General features: G+C 34.7%; 1 protein-coding gene across 3 annotated transcripts in view; it reads right to left on the bottom strand.

Moving 5' to 3' along the window:
• The window catches only part of Nipbl (NIPBL cohesin loading factor), a 172689-nt gene that overhangs the window by 2243 nt on the left and 143020 nt on the right, over positions 1-27426 (bottom strand). For all 3 annotated transcript variants that reach the window (XM_042690590.1, XM_042690591.1, XM_042690592.1), the window contains 13 exons: positions 25131-25239; positions 22786-22922; positions 18967-19107; positions 18688-18781; positions 18150-18304; positions 17694-17784; positions 14722-14895; positions 13978-14168; positions 10395-10502; positions 9525-9725; positions 5410-5556; positions 2711-2985; positions 976-1150 (listed from right to left, as the gene is read on the bottom strand). In XM_042690590.1, the coding sequence (XP_042546524.1) occupies positions 976-1150; positions 2711-2985; positions 5410-5556; positions 9525-9725; positions 10395-10502; positions 13978-14168; positions 14722-14895; positions 17694-17784; positions 18150-18304; positions 18688-18781; positions 18967-19107; positions 22786-22922; positions 25131-25239 (1998 nt within the window). The remainder of the gene's footprint in view (positions 1-975; positions 1151-2710; positions 2986-5409; positions 5557-9524; positions 9726-10394; positions 10503-13977; positions 14169-14721; positions 14896-17693; positions 17785-18149; positions 18305-18687; positions 18782-18966; positions 19108-22785; positions 22923-25130; positions 25240-27426) is intronic.

The following is a 27426-nucleotide window of genomic DNA, read 5'->3' as shown; positions in this document are numbered from 1 at the left end:
GGTTAAAATATAAAACTATTTTACAATAGTTTCCTAACCATATTAAAATGTTTAAAGTTTTTATCATGGTAAAATATATATAACAAAATTTAACACTGCAACCATTTGAAGTATATATTCATGGCATTCAATGAATTCACAATACTGTAGAGCATTCACTAGAACCCAGAGTTTTTGAGTTTGTTTTATGCCTTCTTGCACTAAGACTGGCCTCTAATTCCTTATGTATTGGCCCTGAACTTGTGATACTCCTGTCTTCTCAGCCTCAAGAGTGCTGGGATCGGGGCTGGAAAGGTGGCTCAGTGGTAGAGTGTGTGCCTTGCATGCATGAGGCCCTGGGTTTGATTCCTCAGCACCACATAAGCAAAAAGAAAAAAGCTGAAGTGGCGCTGTGGCTCAAGTGGTAGAGCGCTAGCCTTGAGCTGACTGAAAAGCTGAGGGACAGCGCCCAGGCCCAGAGTTCAGGCCCCATGACTGGACCCAAAAAAAAAAAAAGAGTGCTGGGATTACAGTCATGGGCTACCGCACTTCACCTTTTTGCCTATGCTTGAAGGTATTTTAAAAGCACATTTTATACATCCACACTCATATATTTGTTAAGGGGATATATTTTAACAAAGAAGGTAATAAGGCAATGTAGGCAATAAGTTAATATAGGTAATATACCTTAACAAATATGTGAGGTATGTGTTTTTATGTTATATATATATTTGTATTACTTATGTAAGTGTATATAAAAAAGTAAAATATAAGCCAGTTAGTTTATTGAAGCAAGTAATGGACATGTTTTTCTGAAATTTTTAATTTTTTGCTAAAAGCACAAGTGAGCTCTCATTTCCAAAGAAAAATTAACTATATCAGGAGTGTAATGGAAAAATCTATGGAAAGCAACTCACAGACAAAAACAGTACTTTGCATAGTTACTGTTCAGAGATGTCAGTGTGAAAAGAAAATACTTGTAGTTTTAACACTCACGTCTAAATATTGCTTTACTATACTCCTCTTCACATCTTCAGTGATTTTGGAATTAGCCATATCACTCCTCAAGAAGTCCAGTGTTTGTTTAGGATGAAAATGAACTCCTGTTTTTCGGTTAATTGCTTTATCATACACCTTTGCAGATTCAGATGGTGAGTATTTCTGAATTTTGCTGTTTTGGAAAACAAAAACAAAAACAAAGAAAAGTTCAGGCATTCATTTATATTCAAAATGATTGTAGCCAAATTTTATTTTACTAATAAACTTTTTATTTTTGGACACGAAGTCTCAACCTGTTTGGCTGGCCTTAAAGTCATGATCCTTCTCCTGCTTCAGTCTCCTGAGTGCTAGGATTATAGGAGTATGCTGTACTAAGCCTGGTATTAAACTTTTCATTATACAGATCGCAAGAAATGAACTTGGATACAGCTATAAAATTTTGTAACAGCAAAGATTAAAATACGATTGTTCAATTGTTTCCACCACTGTTTATCCTGAGTGGAACAATCAAAATGATAGGGATGGAAGACTCCTAGATATGAAAAAGTACCAAATTTTGAGAAATCCAGTATGTAAGTAAGCATCACTTTATTTAAAATAGTTTCTCATATCTAATTTGTAACTGTGATCCTATCTGAAATTTAATAAATACAATTACTCATAACTACCTGTTTATCTCCTAATTTTTTTTAACTTCTCACCTGTTATATTCTAGACAGAAGCTAAAATAATAGCTTATAAATCAGTGTAAGTGTTCTTAGAAGCTCTGCTTACAATTCTTAAAATTTCTTACCACTACCCTGAGATCTTATATGGGCTTTAATTATTTTAAGTAAGTTGCTCCATCCTACAAAATCTTGATACACACACACACACACACACACACACACACAATTTCTAATTTGTCTTGAAAGGCTGGGAGCTCTAGTTGCACTATGCCTACCTTCTCCTGTGACAATAAGTTGATGGAAAACTAAAAAATAAACCAACTCCTCCCTGCTCCAATTTTGGTGCTGGGGACTACACCCAGGGCTTACAAATGTCCATCAGGTGCTCTACCACTGTGCTATATATATACCTCCAGTTCCCGAAATGCCCAGTTAAATAACATTAAAAGAACCTTTCACATATAACATATGCTTTCCAGTTGAGCTAATCTTCTCCATTTATAATCTAAGGCTTCAATTGGTATAAAGTAAGTCTAAAATTTTCCATGGCAAAAAGTAGGCGAGAGATACCCCAGTAATTAAAAGAGCTATTAACACTGGAGTATTTATGATAATCAGTACTTCATCTCTTACTTTATAACAACTACTTGGTATTCTGTTAAAGATCAGCAAAGCTACACCTGGTTCTTAACTCAAAGCTCTCTATAAAATTAATTTGTCATCTATTTTAAGATGAGACTGATTTTATAATAATACCTTTTTAATGAGGCCAGCAGAGTTCTTTAATTTGTAATGTATTACCACTAAGCAAAGGAATACGTTTTCTCTTTCAATATTGTTAAGAAAATAGATAAATTATAGCAAAAGAGTAGAATATTATGCAGCAATACAAGGGGTTATCCTTTCCTTCTTTAGATGCTAGGTACTGAACCCAGGGCCTTGTGTACTTTTTAAAAGGAACATTTCTAATATAAAAGTGAGCATGCAACCAAATTGGGTTCTGTATATCCTTATGATGACAGAAATTTATTTTTTTCTCACTTTCACTACTAATGCAAACTTACCTATCAGAAAATCCACAAAGATTCTTCAAATGTTGCTTTAACATGAGAAGTAATAAAATACCCTGGGAGACATTTGCAAATTCAATTAAAGGAGCTGAATTTTCTGGTAAACATTTCATTACTGAATTTATATCATCTTCTGAATCTGAGTCAGAATCCGAATCTACACGTTTCCGTGACTTCCGAGGCCTGGAAACTTCTTCTTCACTCTCACTTGACTCATTTTCCTTACTAGGAGATGATTTTGTCTCTTTCCTTTTGTCCTTTACCATAGACTGAAAGAAAGAGGAAATTTTTCTGTTTCAACCAATAAAAGCAAAATACCATTAAGAAATATAGGTATGCCCATTCAACAGCTTCAGAAGGCTTCCTTATATTAGTATTTTAGAATCCCCTTGGCTTTTTATAACTGGAGATGTAATAAGTCTTGGGGTGAAACAATGTAATACCCACACCATGACCACACCTTCCAAAAAGAACCCTTTGAAATACTCAAAAGAAAACCGATTTTCTCTTAAGGATAAATTACTATAAAAGATAAACTGCTTATATCAATACTAACTTGTTGAGCACAGTGGCTCACATTTATAAATCCTAGCTACTCAGGAAGTGGGGGTCAGGGAACTAATGGTTCAAGACCATCTCAGGCAAAATGAAGCTCAACCTCATCTCAAACAACAGTTGGATATGGTCACACATGCCTCTGATTCTAGCTATGCTGGAAGCTTACATGAGGACTGCAGTTCATTCTAGTTTAGGCAAAAACCTGAGACCCAATCCAAAGAACAATTAAAGCAAAAAGGGATGGAGGCACAGCTCAAATGTTGGAGCATCTTCCAATTAAGTTTGAGTGCCTGAATTCAAACCCTAGTACTACCAAACCAACCAACCAACCAACCAACCAACCAACCAACCAACCAACCAACCAACCAACCAACCAACAGAAAACCAATCTGGAATATAGGTAAGCCATTGCAGAAGAAAAGTAGTAATTATAATTTAATATGAAAGGATTACATACTCCTATCTTCCAACAAATTATCCTCCCTATTCCTTTTGTTAAATTTTTGTGCTAGTCCTGGGCTTGAACTCAAAGCATAAGCTGTCCCTGAGCTTCTTTTTGCTCAAGGCTAATGCTCTACCACTGAGCCTCAGGTCTACTATGGCTTTTTCTGAGTAGCTGATTAGAGAGATAAGAATCTCACAGGGGTTGGAAGGTGGCTCAGTGGTAGAGTGCTTGCCTTGTGTACATGAGGCCCTGGGTTCAATTACTTAGCACCACACAAGCAGAAAAAGCCAGAAGTGGTGCTAGTGTTAGAGCTAGCGGTAGAGCGCTAGCCTTGAGCTAAAGAGCTGAGGGACAGCATCCAGGCCCAAAATTCAGGCCCCATGACTGAGCCTCCTCCCCCCCCCCCCCCCCCAAAAAAAAAAGTCTCACAGACTTTCCTGCCCAGGCTGGCTTCCAACTGCGATCCTTAGATCTCACCCTTCTGAATAGCTAAGGATTTCAGGCATGAGCCACCAGTACCTGGCTAAATATACTCCCCCTTTTAGAATTTTTCAGCAAGAAAACATACAACTTTCTTTGAATAATTAAGTAATATTTCTTTATACATCCTGAAAATATTAACTCTTTAAAAGAAATAGTCAAAGAAGAAAACCAAATTACAAAAGCAGCTATTCAAAATTTAACTGTTAAATAAAATCAGGGAAAACATTTCTAAGTATATCTATAAAACTGAAGTAAAAATAAGATCTCATAATGGCTACAGTTGCTGGGAATTCATTAATTTCTCAAGGCTTTTGGTGACTATTAATATGCTATGAATTTTGTTTAAAAATGCAGAGTGCTTCAGCAGGTATAATATGGGGTCTGAGGTTCTGCAGCCCTAACAAGCTCTCAGGTAAAGCTGGTGTTGCTGGGTTGTGGTCCATATGTTATATAGAAAGGGTTTAAATTCCTCTTAAATTTCAGTCCTTACATGTCTAAAATAATTTCCCTGATTTGCTACTTTAACAAGACTGAATTTTGAGCATCACTATTTTATAAAATGAGATCTAACTACATTATCAGGTACATGAAAACAATCTAGTTTTCAACTTATGGAGTGCACTACATACCTAGTGACATATCAGGTGCTTTTAAAATTAATTTTGTAACAGAAGAGATACAAGGCTTATTATAATAAATTTATAGAAAATTTTACATTGATAATATTTAAACTCCATTATATTGAAAGTAAGATCAATTGTGTTACATATTTTCTGATTCCTAAGTAGGCTATATATTCCACATCTATATATCTTCATGTGTGCCAATGTGATCTACAGCATTACAAGCTTAATAGCCAGGTACTCTAAATGGGGTTTAAATGGATATATGAATGGACTTCAAACAAGATCAGTGCTTAAAGTGAGGGAAATAAAGAAGTGGGATGGCTTATCAACAGAATAACCCATATATGTGTAGAAAATCCACCTAAATGATCTAGAAATGGAATGGTTTAGATCTCTCTGAATAGAAATGAATTAGTATCCCACCTCTCCCAATATTATTACTGCCCAAATTTCAGTAAGTTCATTCAGAAAAAATTTTAATACCTGTAAGTAGAATAAAAGAATGAAAAACAAAAGCAGTGAAAATAACATGCCTGTCCTTTGATAGAGATGCATTAAGAATAGTAATGTGTGTAACTTACCTCCTTGAATGACTGCAGTAGGTTACTACCAGAAACTGAGAGTGTAATGTCTATATGATGCATTATAAACAACGGCTCTTCCTGTGTCTGGTATGGAAAACAGGCTAGATTGTCTGCTATATACAAGAGCATAGTCACTTCTGTTTTCTGTAATTTTAAAAAAAGGTACACATTTAGTGGATAACCTAGAAACCCATCCAAATAGCTTGTAGATAAAATTATTGCAGGGTACTTTCACCTCAGTTAATATTAGAGACAAAGAGAAACTGAAGGGGGCGGGGGAGAGAAAGAGAAAGAGGAGGGAGGAAAGGAAGAGGAGGAGAAGGGGAAAAAGAGGCAAAGGATGAGAGGGTAAAAAGTGAAGAAAAGTGTAAAGAAAATGAAGGGACAGAAATGGAGTTGATAAAATAATCTTAGATGATTTTATAATAGCTTCCCAAGAAGGAAGAGGTGAAATTTTTTAGTGCACCCAAGTGAAAATACTTAAAGTTTTCTTGTAAGTATATGGGACCTTTATGAAAAATCCATACCACATCAGAAAGTATACATATGAATTCCTAATTATTTGTCATTATGCTTCTGAGTATAACCCATATGGGAGATCAGTTACACACAGTTACTATTCAGCCCTCAAAAATAAGTGGTAATTATAGTACTAAATCTCCAAACTCCCGTGTTAATAAAACATATGTCACTTTCCTCTTTATACACAGAATGTTAGAGTTGTTATGATAGTGCTACCAATTTTATACTATAAAAACTATGACATACATGAAACTTTAAGGAAAAAAGCTGCGCTAGGTGCCAGTGGCTCACATCTAGCTACTTAGGAGGCTGAGATTTGTGAACTGAGGTTTGGAGCTTAGCCCAAGCAGACAAGTCCACAAAACTCACATCTCCAATTAACCTGCAAGAAGATGAAACCAGAGAAGTGGCTCAACTGATAGAATGCCAGAGGCCCGAGCTGAAGCCCCAGCGCGAGCACCAAAGAAAAAAAAAAGGAGAGGGGCCCATTAGTTGATATTGGAATTGTCTGCATTTCACAAATATATCAAATATAAAGGAAAGAAAAAAACTGTCACAAGCTGGATATGGTGTAAACAAGCATTTAGGAGGCTGAGGCAGAAGTATCACTTGAGCTCGGTAGGTCAAGTCAAACCTGGACAACATAGAAAGACCCCTATCTTGAAGAACAAAAATATATCAAAGAATAGAACGACAAAGACATGTTAATAGTGAAATTTCTCTTAAAATATTGCCAACTCAAAAACCAACGAGTAAATGAAAAAATAGATAGTAGGCCATCTACTCTCTTGGTATTCAAACATAAAACAGCCGAACAGCAGCAGCAGTAATGGCAAAATATTCCATAAGAAAAAAGAACAAATTTGCTATCATCAATATCTAGAAGATTTTTAAATCTATTTTATATATCAACATCTACAATTACAGTTGAGAAAATGCAGCTACAAAACCACATCCTCCGTCATCTGTCAGTTTTTTTCTATTTTTTTAAAAATGCTAGTCTTCAGGGCCTGGCGCTGTTCCTAAGCTGTTTTGCTCAAAACTAGTGCCATACCACAGCCTCATTTCCAGCTTTTTGGTGATTAATTGGAGATAAGAAAGCTGGTAAGGGGCTGGGAAGGTGGCTCAGTGGTAGAGTGCTTGCCTCGCATGCATGAGGCCCTCAGTTTGAGTCCTCAGCACCACATAAGCAGAAAAAGCCAGAAGTGGGGCTGAGGTGCTAGTCGACAGCTGAAGAGCTGAGGGACAGCAGCCTGGCCCAGAGTTCAGGCCCCATGACGGACAAAAAAAAAAAAGAGAGAGCTGGTGATTAACTGGAGATAAGTCTCTCAGATTTCCCTGCCCCATCTGGCTTTGAACTTCAATTCTCAGATCTTAGCTTTTTCAGTAGCTAGGATTACAGGCATGAGCTATCTATCAGTTCTAATACCACAGAGAGAGAGAGAGAGAGAGAGAGAGAGAGAGTGTTTTGGGTCTGGGTGCTGTCCCTGAGCTTTTGTGATTATAGTGCTCTACCACTTGAGCCTCAGCTCTACTTCCAACTTTTTGCTACAAGAGTCCAATGGACTTTCCTGCCCAGAATAGCTTTGAACTGTGCTACTTAGATCTCAGACTCTTGAGTAGCTATGGTTACAGGTATGAGTCACCCATACCTGGTTCAAAATTAAACTTTTTTTTTTTGTTGGTTGTAGGGCTTAAACTCTGGGCCAAGGTGCTGTCCCTGAGTTCTTCAGCTCAAGGTTAGTGCTCTACCACTTGAGCCACAGTGCCACTTCCGGTTTTCTGGTTAAATGGAGATAAGAGTCTCATGGACTTTCCTACCCAGGCTGGCTTTGAACCATGATCCTCAGATCTCAGCCTCCTGAGTAGACAGGATTACTGGCATGAGCAACCAGTGCCTGGCTCAAAATTAAACTTTTAACAAGAATAATCTAGATTGGTCTTCCTATGTCTTCTTTACTATTCTTTCTCCCCGCCGCAAAGAGATTTTATTTTTTGACTTTATTATTTAGTATTCTTTCATTAAAACATACTTTTGTTCCTCATTGAGCAGTAGGTTAAATAACCATTTCACTCTCTACTGACTTTCCTGTAGCATCTGACATTACTACCCATATTTTCCTTCCTCAGTTTTCTCTTCCTATGTTTTTGACTACTTACTCCCTTATTAGATCTTCTCAAGTAAACTTTTTAGGCTGCTTTTAACAACAGATGCATTATTCTCAGGTGCTCAGGAGAAAATTATTCCAGTTATCCTCTGCCCTCATGTAATTTAATTCATAATTTATTCCTTTTTAGAATATTTCTTCTTTCTTTTCCTACTATCCATCCTTTTCTTTCCAACTGTCAACTACGTATTACTCCCACTATAAGTACAATGACGAAAAAATCATGCTACTAAGTTCTTTAACATGTCTCCAATATTTTATTTAAACATGTTCAATAGTCCTCCATTTGTCTCTAGGATCCTCTATTACTATGTTTCAGTATGACCTTTCTGACCCAGTCAAGTGACATGCTACTCATTATTTCTCATGTTCTTATATTTGTATTTTTATCCCTTCCCAGATCATCTTCTTCCTCTGCTTTATGCAGTAGATCTGACTTATCTAATCTCTAGGCCTTCAGTGATTTGTTCCTCCTCTGACATTATTTGTTGGAGGCAGTCAGATGAAAGCATATTATGAGAACTGGATTTCTAACTTCAAATGATGAAATGAAAGCACATCCAGTTGATAATATTGAACAGGCATTGAAAATACATAGGAATGAAGTCCAGAAAAGACAAGGACTGAAACAGTATCATCAGGACAAATCAGGCATTCAGGATACACTAACCTTCCTTTTTCTTAAAAAAAAAAAATGTCCTATCCTCTTTAAATGAAAATAAAATCCCCTGTGGGCCTATATCATATCATTTTGTACTCCTAGCACAGTGTCCTATACAGAGTGAACATTGATGATGACATAATGATGATGATGATGGTGATGGCAAATTATATTCCAAACATTTTTGAAGGAGATGCTGTGATATTTGCTGTATGTGGGCAGCTCCTGTCTTTTTTAAATCCTATAGTCTCTTATAGATGGCTACCCGCTATGGCAGGTGTTCAATAAATACTTGTGTATAATAAATGTATAAATTAAAAGGTAAACACAAAGAATAGAACCTTTTGTTTTCTTGGGTAATGGTTATACTCAGTGCAACATGTGCAATAGCCAAAAATTACAAGATCACAATACTCAAAAAGTGAACTCATTAAGGAAATCAAGATGAACTAGGGATCTCAGTGGCCAAAAATCTAGAACAATATTTGAGTCCTATAGAAATGAAAAAAATTCATCTTATTTATTGTTTACTAAGGTAATCTATTCTCAAAATGGTATCTTAATGACACTGCTTACATGACAATAGGAACTGTGATCAAAGATTTTACATTACTCTGGAGACAGAATCATACATTCTTCAATTTCCCCTTCAATTTTGTTTCTATAAATTATAACTAACCTAGCAGATTAAAAAAACACATTTCATGTGCTAACATTTATTAACATGGTTATTTTTTAAAAAAATAAGTTTTTATGCTTACTGCTGTGTCATCAAAGAGGTTGAGTAAAGAGATGAGAAAGGCTCGTCTGTGCTGGCGGTTCCCACGGATCATGGAGTAAAGGTGTGAACACAAAGCACTAGAGGACTCATCTTGTCTGAAACCCCTTACAGGATCTTTTAGGCACGTGTTGATTGCTTGTTGTACCTGGTATGACATCTTCATGCCAGCTACTGCTTTCATCTGAAATCAATAAAAGTGTCATATTTGTCAGAGAGATTCAGATTCAAATTGAAGTATACTTTGAGCATTATGTTTACTCATTATTTGGTTTTCTTATTTGAAAATAGTAAAATCATAAAACAAAGAGATGGAAGAAACCTAGAAATCATCTATTGCCAATTCCCTTGTATAGAAGAAAAACTGAGGCCTACAAGTTATCACTGTTCAGTGTGCTTGCTTAACTTCTGACTCCATCCTGAAGAGTTATATTAACTGTATTTAAAAAATTTGCATATATCAGTTGTACAAAGGAGATTTCACTGTGACATTTCCATACATGCATGCAACAAATTCAGGTTATTCTCCTTTACCATCCTCTCCCTTTCTTAAAACAATCTAAAGATTTCATTCTTCTTTTTATATAGGCAAATAAATTACTCTGAACATATTCATCTTCATTCACTCTCTATACTCCTTTCACCCTTCTGCTGTTACATCTGACTCTACTGATAAAGACTTAGTTTTAAACTCAAACATGTTGAAGTACAGATTCAGTTTCATGTTAAGAAGAAAAGTGCTAAGTAAAACATTCATTCTAAAACCAATGTCCTATCTATACGCAAGTCAACAAAGAAGTTATTTACTAGAGAAAGACATTTAAATTTAGGTTATTCTACTTAAAATACCTACATGAATGAATCCAGCATACTTTTTGTCTATTTCCACAAGCTGCTGATCAGCTTTGTTCCGCATAGCTGGCTCTGGGTCTGTGCCCATGGCAATTAAATACGGGACACACTGGAAATAAAAAAAACATTTTTATAAGACATTATTGTAGTATAAACTTTATATACATCAACATATATTAAAATCTGTATACCTGTGAAAGGTGAATTTAACCTTATAGGATTGTCATATAAATGCTAGGTACTATATTACAAATACATAATCCAGGAATTCTTTACCCTTGACTAAACTTACTATGTAAAAGTAATGTATGGTAAAAAGCAATTTGTAGCCTCGTATTGGTGGCTTATGCCTCTAATCCTAGCTACTCAGGAAGCTGAGATCTGAGTGCTGAGGCTAGGAGGCAGCCTGGGCAGAAAAGTCTGTGAGATTCTTATCTCCAATTAACCACAAAAAACCTAAAATCAAGTTGTGTCTATGCCAGTCTTGAGTGGAAAAGCTAAGGGGCAGAACCTAGACCTTGAGCCCTTAGTTCAAGCCCTAGTACTGTGACAATGAAAAAAAAAAAAAAAAAAAGAAAGCAATTTGTTTTCTACATACAGAGCTATAAAAATATTTTTTTCCCCATAAAATTGATTTCTGATCTGATCAATCAGATAGTTAACAGCCACCTTTGCCTGCTTGATTCTACTTTGAAAGTGAAGAAACACCGTTATTATGTTAGATGAATCTGAATCAGTGAGTGAATCACTAGTGTTTAGAAAAAAGTAACGTAACTTTGGCATTAGGGGTTTATGCCAGTAACATTAGCTACTCAGTTGGCTGAGATCTGAAGGATCTTGATTTGAGGCTGGGCAGGGCAGAAAAGTTAGAGAAAAGTTCATCTCCAAAAATAACCAGCAAGAGTTAGGCTAGAAGCCTGGCCTCTAGGCAAGTAACAGAGCACCCAACGAACAAGAAAGCAAGCCAGCCAGTTATCCCTGAGTTCAAATTTTAGTACGGTCAAAAAAAAAAGTAGCCAGGTGCTGGTGGCTCACACCTGGAATCCTAGCTACTCAGGAGTTTGAGATCTGAGGATCACAGTTCAAAGCCAGCCCAGGCAAGAAAGTCCCTGAGACTCTTATCTTCAATTAACCACTAGAAAACCAGAAGTGGTGCTGTGCCTCAAATGGTAGAGTGTTAGCCTTGAGCTGAAGAGCTGAGGGACAGTGCCCAGGCCCAGAGTTCAAGACCCATGACTGACAAAAAAAAAAAAAAAAGTAACTTGTAGGCTGGGTATAGTGGTAAATACCTGTAATATCAGCCACTGATTCCATGTAGCAAAAGGATAAGGATCAGAATCTGAGACTGGACCAAGCAACAAAGATCAATAAGCATGAACTATTCAAGTGACAAAGTATTATCTAGGAAGTGTAAGGCCAGAGTTCAAGTCCCAATAGCGCATACTAAAAGAGTTACTGGCTAAACTATAAAATGTGAAAACGAATTACACGATATAAGTAATATATATATATATATCACTTTTTGAATTTCCTAAATCACATAATCTATTATGTTTTTACAAACTAGTATTTTAGTTCTTAAAAAAATATATGCTGATGTGTGTTAAGAGGTAAGAAAATCAAACCATCTAAAAATTAACAAATAATTCAGACAAAGCAGATGTAAAAAGAGAAGGCAAATGTGGTAAAACGTTAACAAATACTGAGTATAGCTAAAGAGTATAAAGGAATTCACTCTACAACTAGTACCATTTCTTTGTGTTTTTTTTTTTCTAAGGGAAAGGAGTTTGAGATAGGGTTTTGCTACGTTGACCATGCTGGTCTTCAACTTGCGATGTAGATCATCCTAGGCTAGCCCCAGGTTATAATCCCTCTCATACCTTCTGGAGTATGGGATTATAGGAACAGATACAGGTTAAATACTTCTATTAAAAAAAAAAAACAAAAACACCTGAAACTTGAAACTTCTGTTGCATGCCAACATAATGTTCAAAAAGTTTTTGGATAATTTTGTATTTCATATTGGGATAAATGACTGGTAAAATCTATGCAACTATTTCAAAATAAAAAAAAAATTCTAACACCTGAAACAGTTCTAGTTCCAGATATTTATTTCTGAGAGCAGAGTCTCAATCTGTATAACTGACCAAATATTTGTCAACATGCTTGAAGACACAAAGAACATAATATATTTAAATATACAAGAGAAAAATGCATTTTCCTATTTTATTAAAATTATATGAAATATTTATAAATAGGAAACAATATATTTCATAATGTATTAGTATATATGAAAAAGTTAAAAAAGTTTTGAAAAGCATTGATTTTTGACAATTTGATTAAATCATCTTTGTAGTCTCTATGGCACTCTCCTGACCATACAATAATTAGCTGCCAATCCTCAGCAACACTGATATATTTTCTCATGGTCTTATGCATGTTAGGTGAACACTTCACCTAACTGAATCATTTATTATGTAATTTCATCCTGAAGCAAGGCTTGGGTAGCTGATGTTACCTCCAACATAAAAAAGCAAAAACTAGACATATCATAAAATTTGCTTTTCTGTGGATTAAAACTCCACCTTACTGAACCTTAAACTCTTTTGATGTTATATATTGTTAGTTCTTAGGGATAAACATGACTCGAGTTGGGCACTGATGGCTTTTATCTGTAACCCTAGCTACTCAGGAGGCTGAGATCTGAGGATTTCTAATCTGGGCAGGAAAGTTGGTGAGACTCTATCTTCAATTAGTCACCCAGAAAAGCCAGAAGTAAAGCTGTAGCTCAAGTGGTAGATTGCTAGTATTGAGCAACAAAATCTAAGAGGCAGAGAGCTCTGGCCTTGAGTTCAAGTCCCAGTACTCTCTCTCATAATCTCTCTCTCATAATCTCTCTGTCATAATCTCTCTCTCTCTCTCTCTCTCTCTCTCTCTCTCACACACACACACACACACACACACACACACACACACACACACACACACACACACACACACGGTGACTATGGATTAAAAGAAGTTTATCATTTCTACTTATAAAAACTGCATTCTATTTTATCAATAGGAATGAGAAGTTTATGAAACAGAAAAAATACAAATATTTGGGTATTCCATAGTAATGGTAAATAAGAGACTATTCAAATTTTAGATTAAGAGTTTAAAACAACTCAAGAGACTAAGGCACAATCATTACTTGAACTCAGAAGTTCCACGACAATCTGGTTGACACTGTAAATCTCAATTCAGAATGAAGATTAAAAAAAAGCAATTAGCTGGATGTCAGTGGCTCATGCCTGTAATCCTAGTACTGAGGAGGTTGAGATCTGAGGATCACAGTTCAAAGCCAGCCTGGGCAGGAAAATCTGTGAGACTCTTATCTCCAATAAACCTCCTGAAAACCGGAAGTGGCACTGTGGCTCAAGTGGTAGAGCGCTAGCCTTGAGCTGAAGAGTGCTCAAGCCCAGAGTTCAAGCCCCATGTCTAAAAAAGTAGTAATACAGAGCTACATATTCTTAATCACAAGGTCATGGTTTGGCAGTTAATCTGGCCAACTTAGTTAGGTCCTTCTATAACTTGCTTACCTGAACAGGATGAATAAGACCCTGGTTTAGAGTCAATGCAATGACATTTAGGGCAAAGTGGCGCACACTTGACTGGGTGTGAAAAAACGCCTCAAGCACCTGTTTGAGGTAAAGCTGCATGATGGAACTACTCATCCCTGAGGAAACATCACCCATTTCTTTTAAGTCTTCCTGTTTTGCAACTTTTTTCCCTATAAAAGAAAGCAAAGCAAATTATCTATTAAGAGCATATTAACTACTCCAAATTAGGCTATAAACAAAACAAAAAAATGTATGGTTCAAGCTCAATAGTTCTTATCACCACCTCCTCTGCCCACTTACAATTGTGTACAGAGGCCCTTTTGAAGACCCAGTTAGAGCTGTAATTAACTTTCCCCCCAAAATGTTAATGTTTGCCTATGTCCCAAACTTTATGTATTTTAGGGAGTTTAAGAATACTCTGAGAACTTATAGACCTCAGCTAAGGAATCTTAACTGAATTCTTTCATCATACAGTATCATAACCATAGCTGTACTATGAAGTTCAAAAATGTACATTTTAGCTGAGGGCTGGTGGCTCATGCCTTTAATCCTAGCTGAGATCCTGAGAATCAGTTTGAAACCAGCTCAACCAGCAAAAAGCCAAGCTGGAAGTGTGGCTTAGGTAGTAGAATGATAGCTGGGCAAACAAGCTGAGCAAGCTTCAGGCCCTTAGTTCAAACCCTAGTACAGGATTTATGTGTGTGTGTATGTATTTTCACTTACAGTCTCTATCTGCCTGTTGCATTCGTGTATCCTCTTCTTGTAGGTAGGTCTGGAGGTTTTTTAACACTTGTATTTTTAAATTTACTGAGGAGTTCTTATCAGATAAAATATTATTATATAGATTCTTCACTTCTTGCTCAAACATTAGACTTGGATGCTGAATAAAAGCAAATCCTAAGAAAGAGGAAAATAAAACTCTTCATATATTCCTACCAAAACTAAATATATAACATAATAAAATATTAAATTATACAAAGTGCTCCTTATTTCAAAAAGTTAAAACTTAAAATGACTGGAAGAAGATGCTAGTGGCCTTACCTAGAGAAGTATTAGAGCAGGTACTTCTTTCCCCATGAATTAAAAACAAGAAATTGCATTTCAAAGGAGAATTTCACACAAGAGGAAACCTTGAGGAGGGAGCAGGGCCTAGTGGCTAGGGGAGTGGATTAGGAGTCAAGAGTCTTGGGTTCTATTCCTGGCTCCACCACTGACTTGTAGTGTGACCTTAGGTGAGTCACAAAATCTCTCTGTGCCTCAATTCTCCATCTGTAAAATGGGGACAATAATATTTACCACCCACCTACCTTACAGGGATGTTTTTAGGATTTAAGAAGTAATGTCTGTAAACGTTTTTTTTTCAGATCCCTAAAAGAATGTACTACATTAACATTTATTCTAAGAATAATATTAAATGTCAATTTAATCAAACAGAATTGAAAAATAGTGCTAAAAATCTCTTCCCATTTCTTTTGCATATGGCATTATAGGCCATAATTCTGAATTTTATTGTCACTAATAAGTAGCAAGGTATTATCAAAATTTATTCACATACAAATGCTCCCTAATTTGAGAAAAAACAGACCCTGAATGATAGCCAACATTATTAATAATGAAAAACAAACTCAACTTGAACAGAGTGATCAACAGAGTGATCTAGCCCAAGGTCATACAGAATTATGGCCCAGGCAAGATGTCTTTATTAATTTTTCTACTTTGCAAATAGTACTGTTTAAAAACTTTTTCCTTTTCTTCCTTTTGGTTTCTGACAATACTAGGGATTGAGGTCAGGGCTCTCACTTTTGCTAGGCAAGCATTCTAGTCATACCAACAATCATTTTGCTTTTCAGTTTGTTTTTCTGATAGGGTCTTATACCAACTCTCTGAGTTGGCTGGAACTTTGATCATACTGTCTCTCTCTCCTGAGCAGCTGGGAATATAAGCATGAATCACCACGCTAGGCCTTAAGTGCCTCTTCTTTAAGTTAAAACTTCATTATTTCCCCTCTTAATTAGTTGTGACTCAACTGATCTTGCCATTTCCTATAACTTATATCCAAACTCCCTATTTAATGAAATAGTGGCATGAAGGTAATACTGCACCAATGCAATTGCCTAGTAAATGAGTTTACTGTATTTGTGAGTTTTACCATCTTTGTTACAAGTTAATTTTCTGAAAGAGGTGGAAGACTGAAATATATATATATATATATATATATATATATATATATATATATATATATATATATATATATATATCACTAATGTAAGGTTTGAATAACTCTTCTTATTACTCATTTTGTCCACAAAACTAATTACAATAACTACCCATAAATATTATATTATAGAATGTGACGATTCTTAAATAAATTATGAAATTTACTGATTATTTTTACATGTATCTATACAAAATAAACAATAACAATAAATGCTTAAAATTTGGATATTCTTATTTTATTTTATAAAAAGAAAAAAGAATCCAGGTGTGTTGGCTCATGCCCATAATCCCAGCTATGTAGAAAGTATATATAGAAACATCTCAGTCCAGGTCACCATGGGCAAAAATAATGAGAGGCTCTACCTGAAAAATAAACTAAAAGCAAAAAAAGAATTGGGGTTGTGGCTCAAGTGGTAGTAGAAAGTCTGTCAAGCAAGTTCAAGGTCCTGAGTTCAAGCCTAGTTAGTGCTGCCCAAGATTTTTTTCCAATCCAGGTACTTCAATACTGTCTTCTTCTTTTTTAATACTATCTTTTTATTTGCCAATACTTTAATTCCTTTCTAGATAAGTCATATATAGTGGGAAAATGATGTGGAAAAGGCATAAAATCAAACTCTTCTTTTTTGGTTAAGTGAATATGTGCTTCTATATAAATAAAGTAGAGCTGGATGCTGGTGGATCATGCTTGTAATACTAGCTACTCAGGAGGCTGAGGTCTGACTATCATGATTTGAAGCCAACCCAGGTAAGAAAGTCTGTGAGACTCTTATCTCCAATTAACCACCAGAAAACTGGGAGTGGCACTGTGGCTCATAGTGGTAGAGTGCTAGCCTTGAGCAAATTAAATACATACATACATACATACATACAAGCTCAGGGATAGTGCTCAGTAACTTGAAGTGGCATATAATGGACAAAGCTTTGCAATGAAAAAATAATTTAATATGTAAACAGTATAATGTTCTACACCATCTTTATCAGAGTGCTTTACTAAAGTATTTTTTGTTTTTGGTGGTATTGAGGTTTGAACTCAGGGCCTCCTACTTGCCAGGCTTATGTTCTACCACTTGGATTATGTTCCCAGTCAGTTCTTTTTTACTGGTTATTTTTGAGATGGTGTCCCCTAAATCTCTCTGCCTTGGTTGGCTCTGAACTATGATGTACTCTGGATCTCAGCCTCCGGAGTATCCAGGATTACAGGCAAGAACTACCAAAGACTGGCTGAAATGTTCTTAAGATATCCTAGGAATTAGGGATAGGAGATAATATTGTTATCTCTGAGAAGTGTTCACAGAGAAAGTCCCTGGCTGAGGTAAGAATGGAATTCAGGTGATTTTAATTCCCAGCCCTTTCATTCTGCACTTCATATCCTACTGCATAGATATAAAACAACAATTTAGATGAACAATTTTTTTAAAAAAAGTTTATTCCACTCTTAAGAGAGCTAAAAACTACAAGGAAATTTAGATTGAACTTACCTAGACCAATGATGGCTTTTGTCTGTACTTCCTCATCTGAATGTTTTGTAAAATACATCAACAGTTCAAGTACTTTATCCTTTATATTAACCTAAGAGGGGAGTTGAGGAATATTAACAGTATTCTAGAATACAAAACTGAAGAATAGATCAACTGTCAACTATCAAGGGAAAAAAGTTCTTAACCACAAGAATTTCCACATGTGAACTTTGTTTATATATAAATATAAATAAATTGTGCTAGGATACAGCTCAATGGTCAAGTGCTTGCCTAGCCAAGCACAAGACCCTGGGTTCAAGTCCCAACTCTGGAAATTTTTTTTTTACCAGTATCATTCATTTCAAAATAGTGCTATTTAAAGTTAACAGTCTGTAAAAAAGTTTGTGTCAGAATATAATCCATACACTATAATCCCACTGTGCTTTACAGTATATTAAGTAATATTATAGTATTTACCTTACTGTTTCCTTTAAAATCTTCCAGATCAAAATCAAAATGCCGACACAGTGCTCCAACAGTGAAGAGCGACCTAAGAAGTGCTGGTTTGTTTGAAAGAAGTGAAGTGTTATTTGGGTCCTCTTGGTGTTGATTTTTTAATTTTGAAATGGCACCTAGTAGAGATAAGAAATATTTATCCTTGAATTATTATTTTCAAATGATTATTACCAATGAATTACAAAAAGGATAACTATTTTGACTAATTATTTTAAGTATCAAATATGGCTAGAATTACAAATGTACAGGCTATAGCTTAAAAATATAATAAAGCTAGTTTACATAGTGGGCAGAAAAAATTGCCAGCTTTTACTTAGGAGATAAATTTCTGAAGTAATGACAGTGGGTCTTTAAGGGAACACAAAATGTAATAGTCATTACTGTTTCTGAGTGTGAACTATACACACTTCCTATGTGTTACCCTTCATAAAATGTGTTAAAATGATCTAAACATACTTGCAAAACTTAGAATAATTTTAAAACTAGGCACTGAACTTACCATAATATCTATTGAAACAGGCCCATACAAATTTAAAATTTTGTGTCACTTTATTTACAACAGCCCCAAGACAGCTCACACAGTGCTGTACTACCTAAAAGATAAAGAATGTTACCATTTAAGTAAAAGTGAAAGACAAGATACTAAAATAGTTTTCTTTTTTTACACATATCTACTTTAAGTAAAATATATTACAACTTAATTCTGACATACAACATTTAACAAGTTACTATTTGTAGATTTATGTGATCCAATCTGGAGATGGTAAACAATGCTTACAGTCATGCCATATTTGATGATAAGCTTCATTAGATCTTCTTCAATAGTGGCAAGGAAAGTTTCACTTGGATGCTCCATCAGTGGTACAACTAACTCGAGGATTTTTGCAACATTGCAGATAACCATGAAATCATTTTGGGTCTAGAAGAATAAAATTAAATGCTTTATGAATACTCAAACCTAAGAGAGATTACATACATCTTTTTTGATTGGGGTAGGGATAGAGTATCCTGTATGTAAAATTTCAGTTAAAATTAAAAAAAAAGCTGGCACTTGTGGCACACATCTGTAATCCTTGCTACTCAGGGGCCATTCCAAGCAGGAAAGTTTGTACCCTCACCCCCAATAAGTCAGAAGTGGAATTCTGGTTCTCGAATTTGTAATCCTCCTATCTCAGTGTTCTAAGTGCTGGGATTACAGGTATGCTCAGCACAAAGGATGATTTAAAATATAAACAAAACCACTGAGTGCTAAATAATGTATTTTTACTTTTCTAATTATTAGAAGCAACACTGGTTAAAGCAAAGGCACCTCCAGCTACTTCTTGCTAAAAAGCACAAAAATCTTGTCATTCCTTATTTCTCCGGACTATATTTTAAAAAGTGAATGAGATAACCACAGATGAATGGATCAAAAAACTGCGGTACCTATATATAATGGAATGTTATGCAGACATTAGAAAGGACAAAATAATGGCATTTGCAAGGAAATGGATAGAACGAGAAGAAATCATGTTGAGTGAGGTAAGCCAAGAGTAAAGAGACAAATGGCACATGGTCTCCCTGATAAGTAGATGTTAAATCCAAAACGTAAGGTGATACGACAAAGTTAACACGACTTGAGAAACAAAGGACCTCCACTCATCTGGTCGAATCAATACTAAATAACCTCATGCTGCTGATCACATATATGGTATATATGTGCACAGTGGAGGGAAACTAGGAGGAAGACACAGAACTAGAGGGAATCAGGGAAAAACATACAACAGTGGGACCCATCAGCTGCACTGGACATTGATCAAGCAACTCAATGGCAGCAATGGGAGGGAGAATGAGTGGGAAAGAGGGAACAGCTGATGCTATGCAAAAGGAAAGGAATGTACATATCACCTGATGTGGAAGAAATAACTATTGCCAAAACTCATAGAACTTACAAACTTTATAGACCACGATAGACAATTTACCCCATGAAAGTTGGAATGTTTGTGACTTTAACTAAGCATCACTATCCCACAATACTGTGGAAATTTGTGAAATTATGTAATCACTTAATCACAATAAAGAATGCAAAAAAGTGAATGAGATATAATAGCTATATGCATATGACTACATAAAACGATGCTTATTGAAATGAACTCCAAGAAATGGAAATGAATTTTTGTTGTTGTTGTTGTACTGTACTGTTTTTGCAGTTTTTTTTTCTTTTTTTCCTTTGCTTTATTCCCTTTTGTCACTGTTTTTGATTTCTTTACTCTTTGACTCTTGTATGTAAGTTTATCTGATTTGGGGAGGGGAACAGGAAGCCTACAAACAGTGGGACAAAGGGAACCAATTCAGCAGTGATTCTCACTAGACACTACGTTAGAAATGAACTATACAACTTGGGGGTGTGAGGGGAAAAAACAGAGAAAATGAGGGGGGGCTGACACTGTTCAAAAGGAAATGTACTCATTGCTGTACTCTTGTAACTCCTTTGAACATCACCTTTACCATAAAATTTAAATTTAAAAAAGTGAGTTAAAGTAGGTTAGGTTATAGAGGAATTTTGCTGGACAGGATAAATTCACTTACATAATCAATGCTAACATTATATTTTTTAAAAAGTAGCATTTTTGGAAATATCTACTTCAATACTAAACTTGAAAATCGAGTAAAAAAATGACTTAAAATTTATGACAAAAATTAAAAGAATGATGGAGATTATAAAGGAAAAAGCAAGCAGATTGTAATACAAGAAATATTTGAAATGAATAAAATACAGTTTTAAATATCAAAATCTGAAATAAGTTTGAAAACTCAAAAGGTAGAATGATATGAATAATCAATTCATTGAAAAACAAGTTCAACTGCTTAATGTCTGGGAAGTCAGGACAGGAAAATGAAGTACTAATTATTCCTTTCGATCTGTTAGACTTGCAAAGATTATGAAAATATATGACAATCATATATAGCTTTCTAAAAAGTCTGTAATATGTATCTATTGGCAACATGAATAGTTGCCCATAATACTTAAAATGTATTTTAATATTTAAAATCAAAATCACAAAACAACCTAAGTCCATGTCCTATATATGTTAAAAAAGAATGTAGCAGTAGTTGTATGTATATGAATAGTGCTGTGGTTTTTATCTTAAATGCCCCCCAAAGGTCATGTGTTGAAGACTTGGTTGTCAGCTCATGGAATTACTGGGAAAAGTGGAGGTCTAATAGAAGGAAGTTGAGGGCATGCCCTTGAAAGAACTGGGCCCCCAGCCCTTTCCCCTCAAGTCATTGTTTCTTGGATGTCAAGAGGTAAATAGCCTCTATTTTATATAGATATGCACTTTCCATCTTTATTCACTGATGTTTTAGATTGTTTGGTTTTTTTAAAAAAAATTTTATTTTTTGTGAACATACTGTACAGAGGGGTTACAATTACATGGGCAAGATAATGAGTACATTTCTTATCAAGCATGGGATTTAACCAAGCCAGGCATCTTGCCCTATGGTCTGGTTTAAACCAAACTTTGTATTTGTGAATATGCATATATTAAAACATCCAGAATTTCTTAAGAATGAGCTTGCTTTAGAAATAAAATTGGCCAGGCGCTAATGGCTCAGGCCTGTAATCCTAGCTACTCAGGAGGCTGAGATCTGAGGATTGTGGTTCAAAGCCTGCATCATGGGCAGGAAAGTTCATTGAGACTCATCTCTAATTAGCCACCAGAAAATTAGAAGTGGTGCTGTGGCTCAAGTGGTAGAGTGCTCTTCTTGAGCTGAAGAGCTGAGGGACAGAGCCCAGGCCCAGAATTCAAGCCCCACGACTGACAAAGAAATAAATTTGGCAGCTAGATTTGGTTGTGTATGCCTATCACCTAAGCTTTGTGGGAGGTTGAGATTATGAGGATCATGGTTTTAGACAAGCTTGGACAGAAACTTACACTTGTTAATTATTAGAGTATTTTAAAGTTTATTGTAACAAATTATAAGACAAAATCATACTATTACATTATATTATTATTTTATTTGAGCAATATTTTATTAAATTTTCACTTTAGGAAAATTAGTATATGTTAATATTAACTTAAAATAATAGCCTACTACTACCTTTAGGATGATATAGATTCTCTATATTCGTATATTGCCTTATTATCATAACAACATGAACTACATTATAAATTTTCAAACAAAAAACAAATTTCAGAATCAGAAAGATAGTAAGGTTCATAAAGACACGAACTATGAGGTAAGTGTAACAGCATACCCCTATAATTCTAGCACTTGGGAGGCTGAGGCAGGATTGTGAGTTCAAGGATAGTTCCAGGCCAGTCTGTTCTACACAATGAGATACTTACTGTCTTAACAAAGATAGTAGTACTGCTTCATTCACCTCTGTCTCAAATTGCCAGAACATTTATTAAGCAATTAATATGTTTGGTAGGAAGAGGGAACCTGAATTTATTATATAAGTACCAGAAAATTAATGGTTTTAGACATATTGTTAAAAATAATAGAATATATAGAATATCAAACACATTGAGAATGTGGCTGATATATGTGAATTCTAAATTAAAAATACTGTTTCATGTTAGAAGGAAAAGCAAGACAGCTCTATACTTACACTACATTTAGTGGTAAGATATGGTTGCATAGTCATGGCATGTTTAACCATGAGTTGGGGTCTTATTTTGCTGAATAAGAACAAAGTGGTTATGCAAGCTACCAATCTTCCAGAATTCACACCTTTATTATCAGAGTCTGGAAAAACAGAGAAATAAGATATCAAAATATGACAAAGCAGTGGAAGTTACACAGAGTACTATCACCTACATACATACCAAATTATGCCTTAATAAAATGGACTCATATTTCTTATGACATAAGATTTTCAGCATTCCATTTCATTATGTTATAGAAATTATATACCCAGGGATAGGTAAACAGGCCACATAATGAACACTATGAATTTTAGACTGAGAGGCATAAGACTGGAGTTAAAAAGTAGAATTAAAGTTGGAAAGCTCAGAAATGCACTTTTGGAAATAAATGTGTTATTGGTTATGTCTAAATTTACTTTATAAATACTAAATATGGATATGGAACTGAATATGGAAAAAAAGCAAGCAAAGAAGGACAAAAGCAAAGAGCAATAAGGAAAAAGGAAATGTTGAAGCCAGGCGCTGGTGGCTCACGCCTGTAACCCTAGCTACTCAGGAGGCTGAGATCTGAGGATCGTGGTTCAAAGTCAGCCCAGGCAGGAAAGTCCGTGAGACTCTTATCTCCAATAAACCACTAGAAAACTGGAAGTGGCGTTGTGGCTCAAGCAATAGAGGGCTTGCCTTGAGCTGAAGAGCCGAGGGACAGCGCCCAAGCCCAGAGTTCAAGCCCCAAAACCGACCAAAAAAGAAAGAAGAAATGTTGATCTGGTTGAAGATTATTTATACAAGTTGGATCAATGTTGTATTAGAATGAAACAAAATGCTGCTTAACTGGAAAGAATACATTGATAGATATGTGGGTTGTTAGGCACTAAATGAAATTTTAGGAGGAGGAGCAACTTTTTAACATTAAATACCATGAATAATAAAAAAAAAAAAAGACCATAAGTACTAGAATCACCACCAAATTATAAGATGGGAAAAAAAACCAAGATGATTAAAAGTTACACAATAAAAGTATGAAAAAGTAAAATAAAAATTATAAAAATATAAGGGACAATATAAGATGATGCTAAGCAAAATAAACCCCAAGATAGGGACAAAATAAACCTTAAGATAGGGACAAAAGAGGTTTTATCTTTGTCATTGTTGTTTTCAATGCACTTATAATGTACTACGTGATCTTTTTTTAATCTCTCTTGTATGTTCTTCCCCCATGGTAAAATCCCTGTTTTCCCTGTATTTGATTCCGGTACCCTGAATATTGTACATACATTTTTCTAATTTGGGGAGGGAAGGGAAATAACAAAAAGCTGAAATAAGGATACAGGTTGATCCATTCTAATAATGAGATGTACAAGACACTATGTTAAAAATGAACTTTACAACTTTGCGGGGAAGGGAGGAGTTGGGGAGGTGGGGAGGAAAGGGATGGTAGGGGAAAAACAAAGGAGGGGGTAACAATGCTCCATAGGAAATGTACTTGTTACCTTACTCATGTAACTGTAACCCCTCTGTACAGTATTTTTATAATAAATAATATATATTAAAAATATAAGGGACATTAACAATTTTGGGTGCCATACTTGGCACTCTTATTAAAGGTTATATCCCCATTATGGAGAATGATTGATGGTGATTGTTGAATTAGGAGATGGGGAGTAATATTAGTCATATGTGTTTTATGTAACAGGTACCAATTATGGCTTTTACATTTTTTATAAAATCATTTATAATTGACAAAATTTCAGATTTGTGACTTAAACAAAGAAAAGTTTTTAGTATTGAACTTCCAATTAAAAATTCAAATAGATTCAACTCAAAATTAAGAAAATTCTGTATAACAATTATAACCAAAATCAAGAATGTAGTATAGGTCTTTTAAAAACATTTTAATAATAAAGTCATTCCCTCTTTCCAAAAACATTGATGTAATTTAAGACACCTAATAAATTATGTGGTAAGTGCTACTAACTAAATCATATTAGCTCCTACATTTACTTTTACCCTTTTTCAATGTGACATCTAAATATATGTTACTATAAGGTATGTAGAAGAGATGAGGATTATGCTTTTAGCATACTGCTAAAAGAAATGAGGTCTATGCTTTAGATAATCTTAGTCACTCTAACAATATAATCTTGAATGCTACATCAAACAGATATTTGTATAATAACCGAATTTCCCTTAAAAGCAAAGTACTATTTACTAGGCAAGGAGAATTGGGAGGCAAAAAATGAGAAGTGTCCAAAGTATTTAAATATATTTTATAAAATTAACTTAAGGACCAATATTTAAAATATCTTACCAGCTAGAGATTCCTCATATTTAAGAATGTGCTCAACTAGGTTATCAACAAGTTGAGTACAAGCTTTCTTCACAGGTTTATATGAGGAATCCTCTTCAGACTTCAACAACTATATATGTATACATATAAAAAAAATCCCGGTATAATTATTCATTAGGCAATAATAATATAAACACATTAAACGTGTCTATAAACAATATGTTTTTCAATTTATCATTAACAATTTAAATTGACACTGCAAGTAAATAAAATAAAAATTTATTACAAAATACCTTATAAACCAGTAATTTACAAATATTTTCAAACAACTTTACTATGAAGTAGTTAAACTGCTATGTGTAGGATTTGAGATATGATATTCAATATAGGAAAGATGACTTTTTTCCCCTTTACTCAGACAAAAACCAAAGAATAGGATCTAATACTAGTTGAATTAAAGAATTATCAACTATAACTATATCTGAATCACATCTTAATTTTTAAATTATAAAACACCAAAGGTAGATTTTTGTTCAGTTTTCCTTTGCTAAACCATTAACAAAAACTGAAAAAAAATGCAATGAGATGAGGACAAAGTCTAACTATAGCCTATAACTAAAAGTAATCAGATTTTCTACAATCATAATCATAGGTCAATGAAAAAAAAAACCACTTAAGATTTATCTGTTTTACAAATAATGATGAGGTGATATAATTCAGGAGCTATTAAAGGAATTCTCCTTGACCCACTTTATACTCACTTTCTTTTCTTCCTCCCCCCCGCCCCCCGATCCCCCTCTCTTTTTGGTGCTGGTGCTGGTGCTGGACCTTAGGGCTTGGGTGCTGTTCCTGAGTTTTTTGTACTCAAGGCTAGAGCTCTACCACTTTGAGCTACAGTTCAATTTCTGGCTTTTTGGTGGTTATATGGAAAGTCTCATAGACTTCGCTACTTGGGCTGGCTTTGAACCAGATCTCAGCCTCCTGAGCAGACAGGTGTGAGCTACCAGCACCCAGTTCACTTTCTTATATAAAAGTAGAATCAATATCACATTCTAGGTTGGTCATTTTGGGGTCAAGAAGATAAAACTAACTTCCTCATCCTTGTTTTTATTTTCCAAGTAAAAGATATCATGTATACAACAAAAGAATTAATTTTGGTTCATAAAACAATCACCACCTACTTTTTTTCGTGCTTTTTATGTTAATTAATTACAAATAATAACATACAATACCAGCTCAAGAAAGAATCCTTCTCATATTCTATATTCTTTTTTCCTTAATTTTTTTTATCATCTCTCACTTACAGCTATGTCAACATATGCTATATATACAATATGTATTTATATTACATATGGATATAGTATCTTCTGTACCATCTGTTTATAGTTTTCTTTTCTTTGAATTTCAATTTCCAACAGAAGTAACATACTTGGTTTTCATTTGTATTTACAGTATGTATATAATATACTTCTATCAAATTCACCCCATCTATATTTAAAAAATGTAGCATGCTTGATGTAGTCTTGGAGGACTTATTGTTTACTTAACATTATGACCTAACTATAATCCAGGTTATTGGACATGGCTGTATACTATTCACTTTTGCTGATATTTAAAATTCTGTTTTCTATACACAACAATTTTTGAAATTCATTTATGTTGGATATATACGGACCTTAATTCTAGTAATTTATCCTTAAATCTTTAACTGCAAGCTCGCACATGAAGTCAGGGGTGAAATTTTCCACACATGGGTGCTCTAAAACTTGAAAGTTTTGGAGCATTTTGGATTTTCAAATTAAGGATGGGCAATCTGTAATGCTTTCCCAGTTACTAGCAGTCTTAAAAGATAAAAATTTAATCCATCTTTCTATATTTTTGGTGTTTTATGAGACAGGGTCTTAGTTTTCTGAGTTATTTGAGATTATAGGTGTGCTCAGCTTGTAAATTTTTTCTTTTCCATTATATTTATGACTCTCTAATTTTTGCCAGTCTAATGGTATAAGGGTGTTTGTGATTTGTATTTCTCATACTATTATTATTAATGGGGTTGAATGCTTTATAACACATATTCTATTTCCTTTATAAAATGCAATTTATAAAATTCACTTACTTTCCTACTGGGACTCTTATAATCGTTTGTAGGACAAGAGTTCTATTCATAGTCTCAATATTAAATCCTTTGATGAACATGTATACATTATCTTTTCTTAGTCTGTGACTTGTGCTTTCCATTTCTTTAACATGTTTTTTGATTTATAAATGTTTTTCATTTTAAGGCAGTGAAATTTACCAATCTTTTAAGGTTAATGGACTC

This window comes from Dipodomys spectabilis, unplaced genomic scaffold (assembly GCF_019054845.1).
Source record: "Dipodomys spectabilis isolate Male_0828 unplaced genomic scaffold, ASM1905484v1 ptg000138l, whole genome shotgun sequence".
Lineage (NCBI taxonomy): Eukaryota > Metazoa > Chordata > Mammalia > Rodentia > Heteromyidae > Dipodomys > Dipodomys spectabilis.
This window is presented reverse-complemented; position numbering and strand designations above follow the sequence as displayed.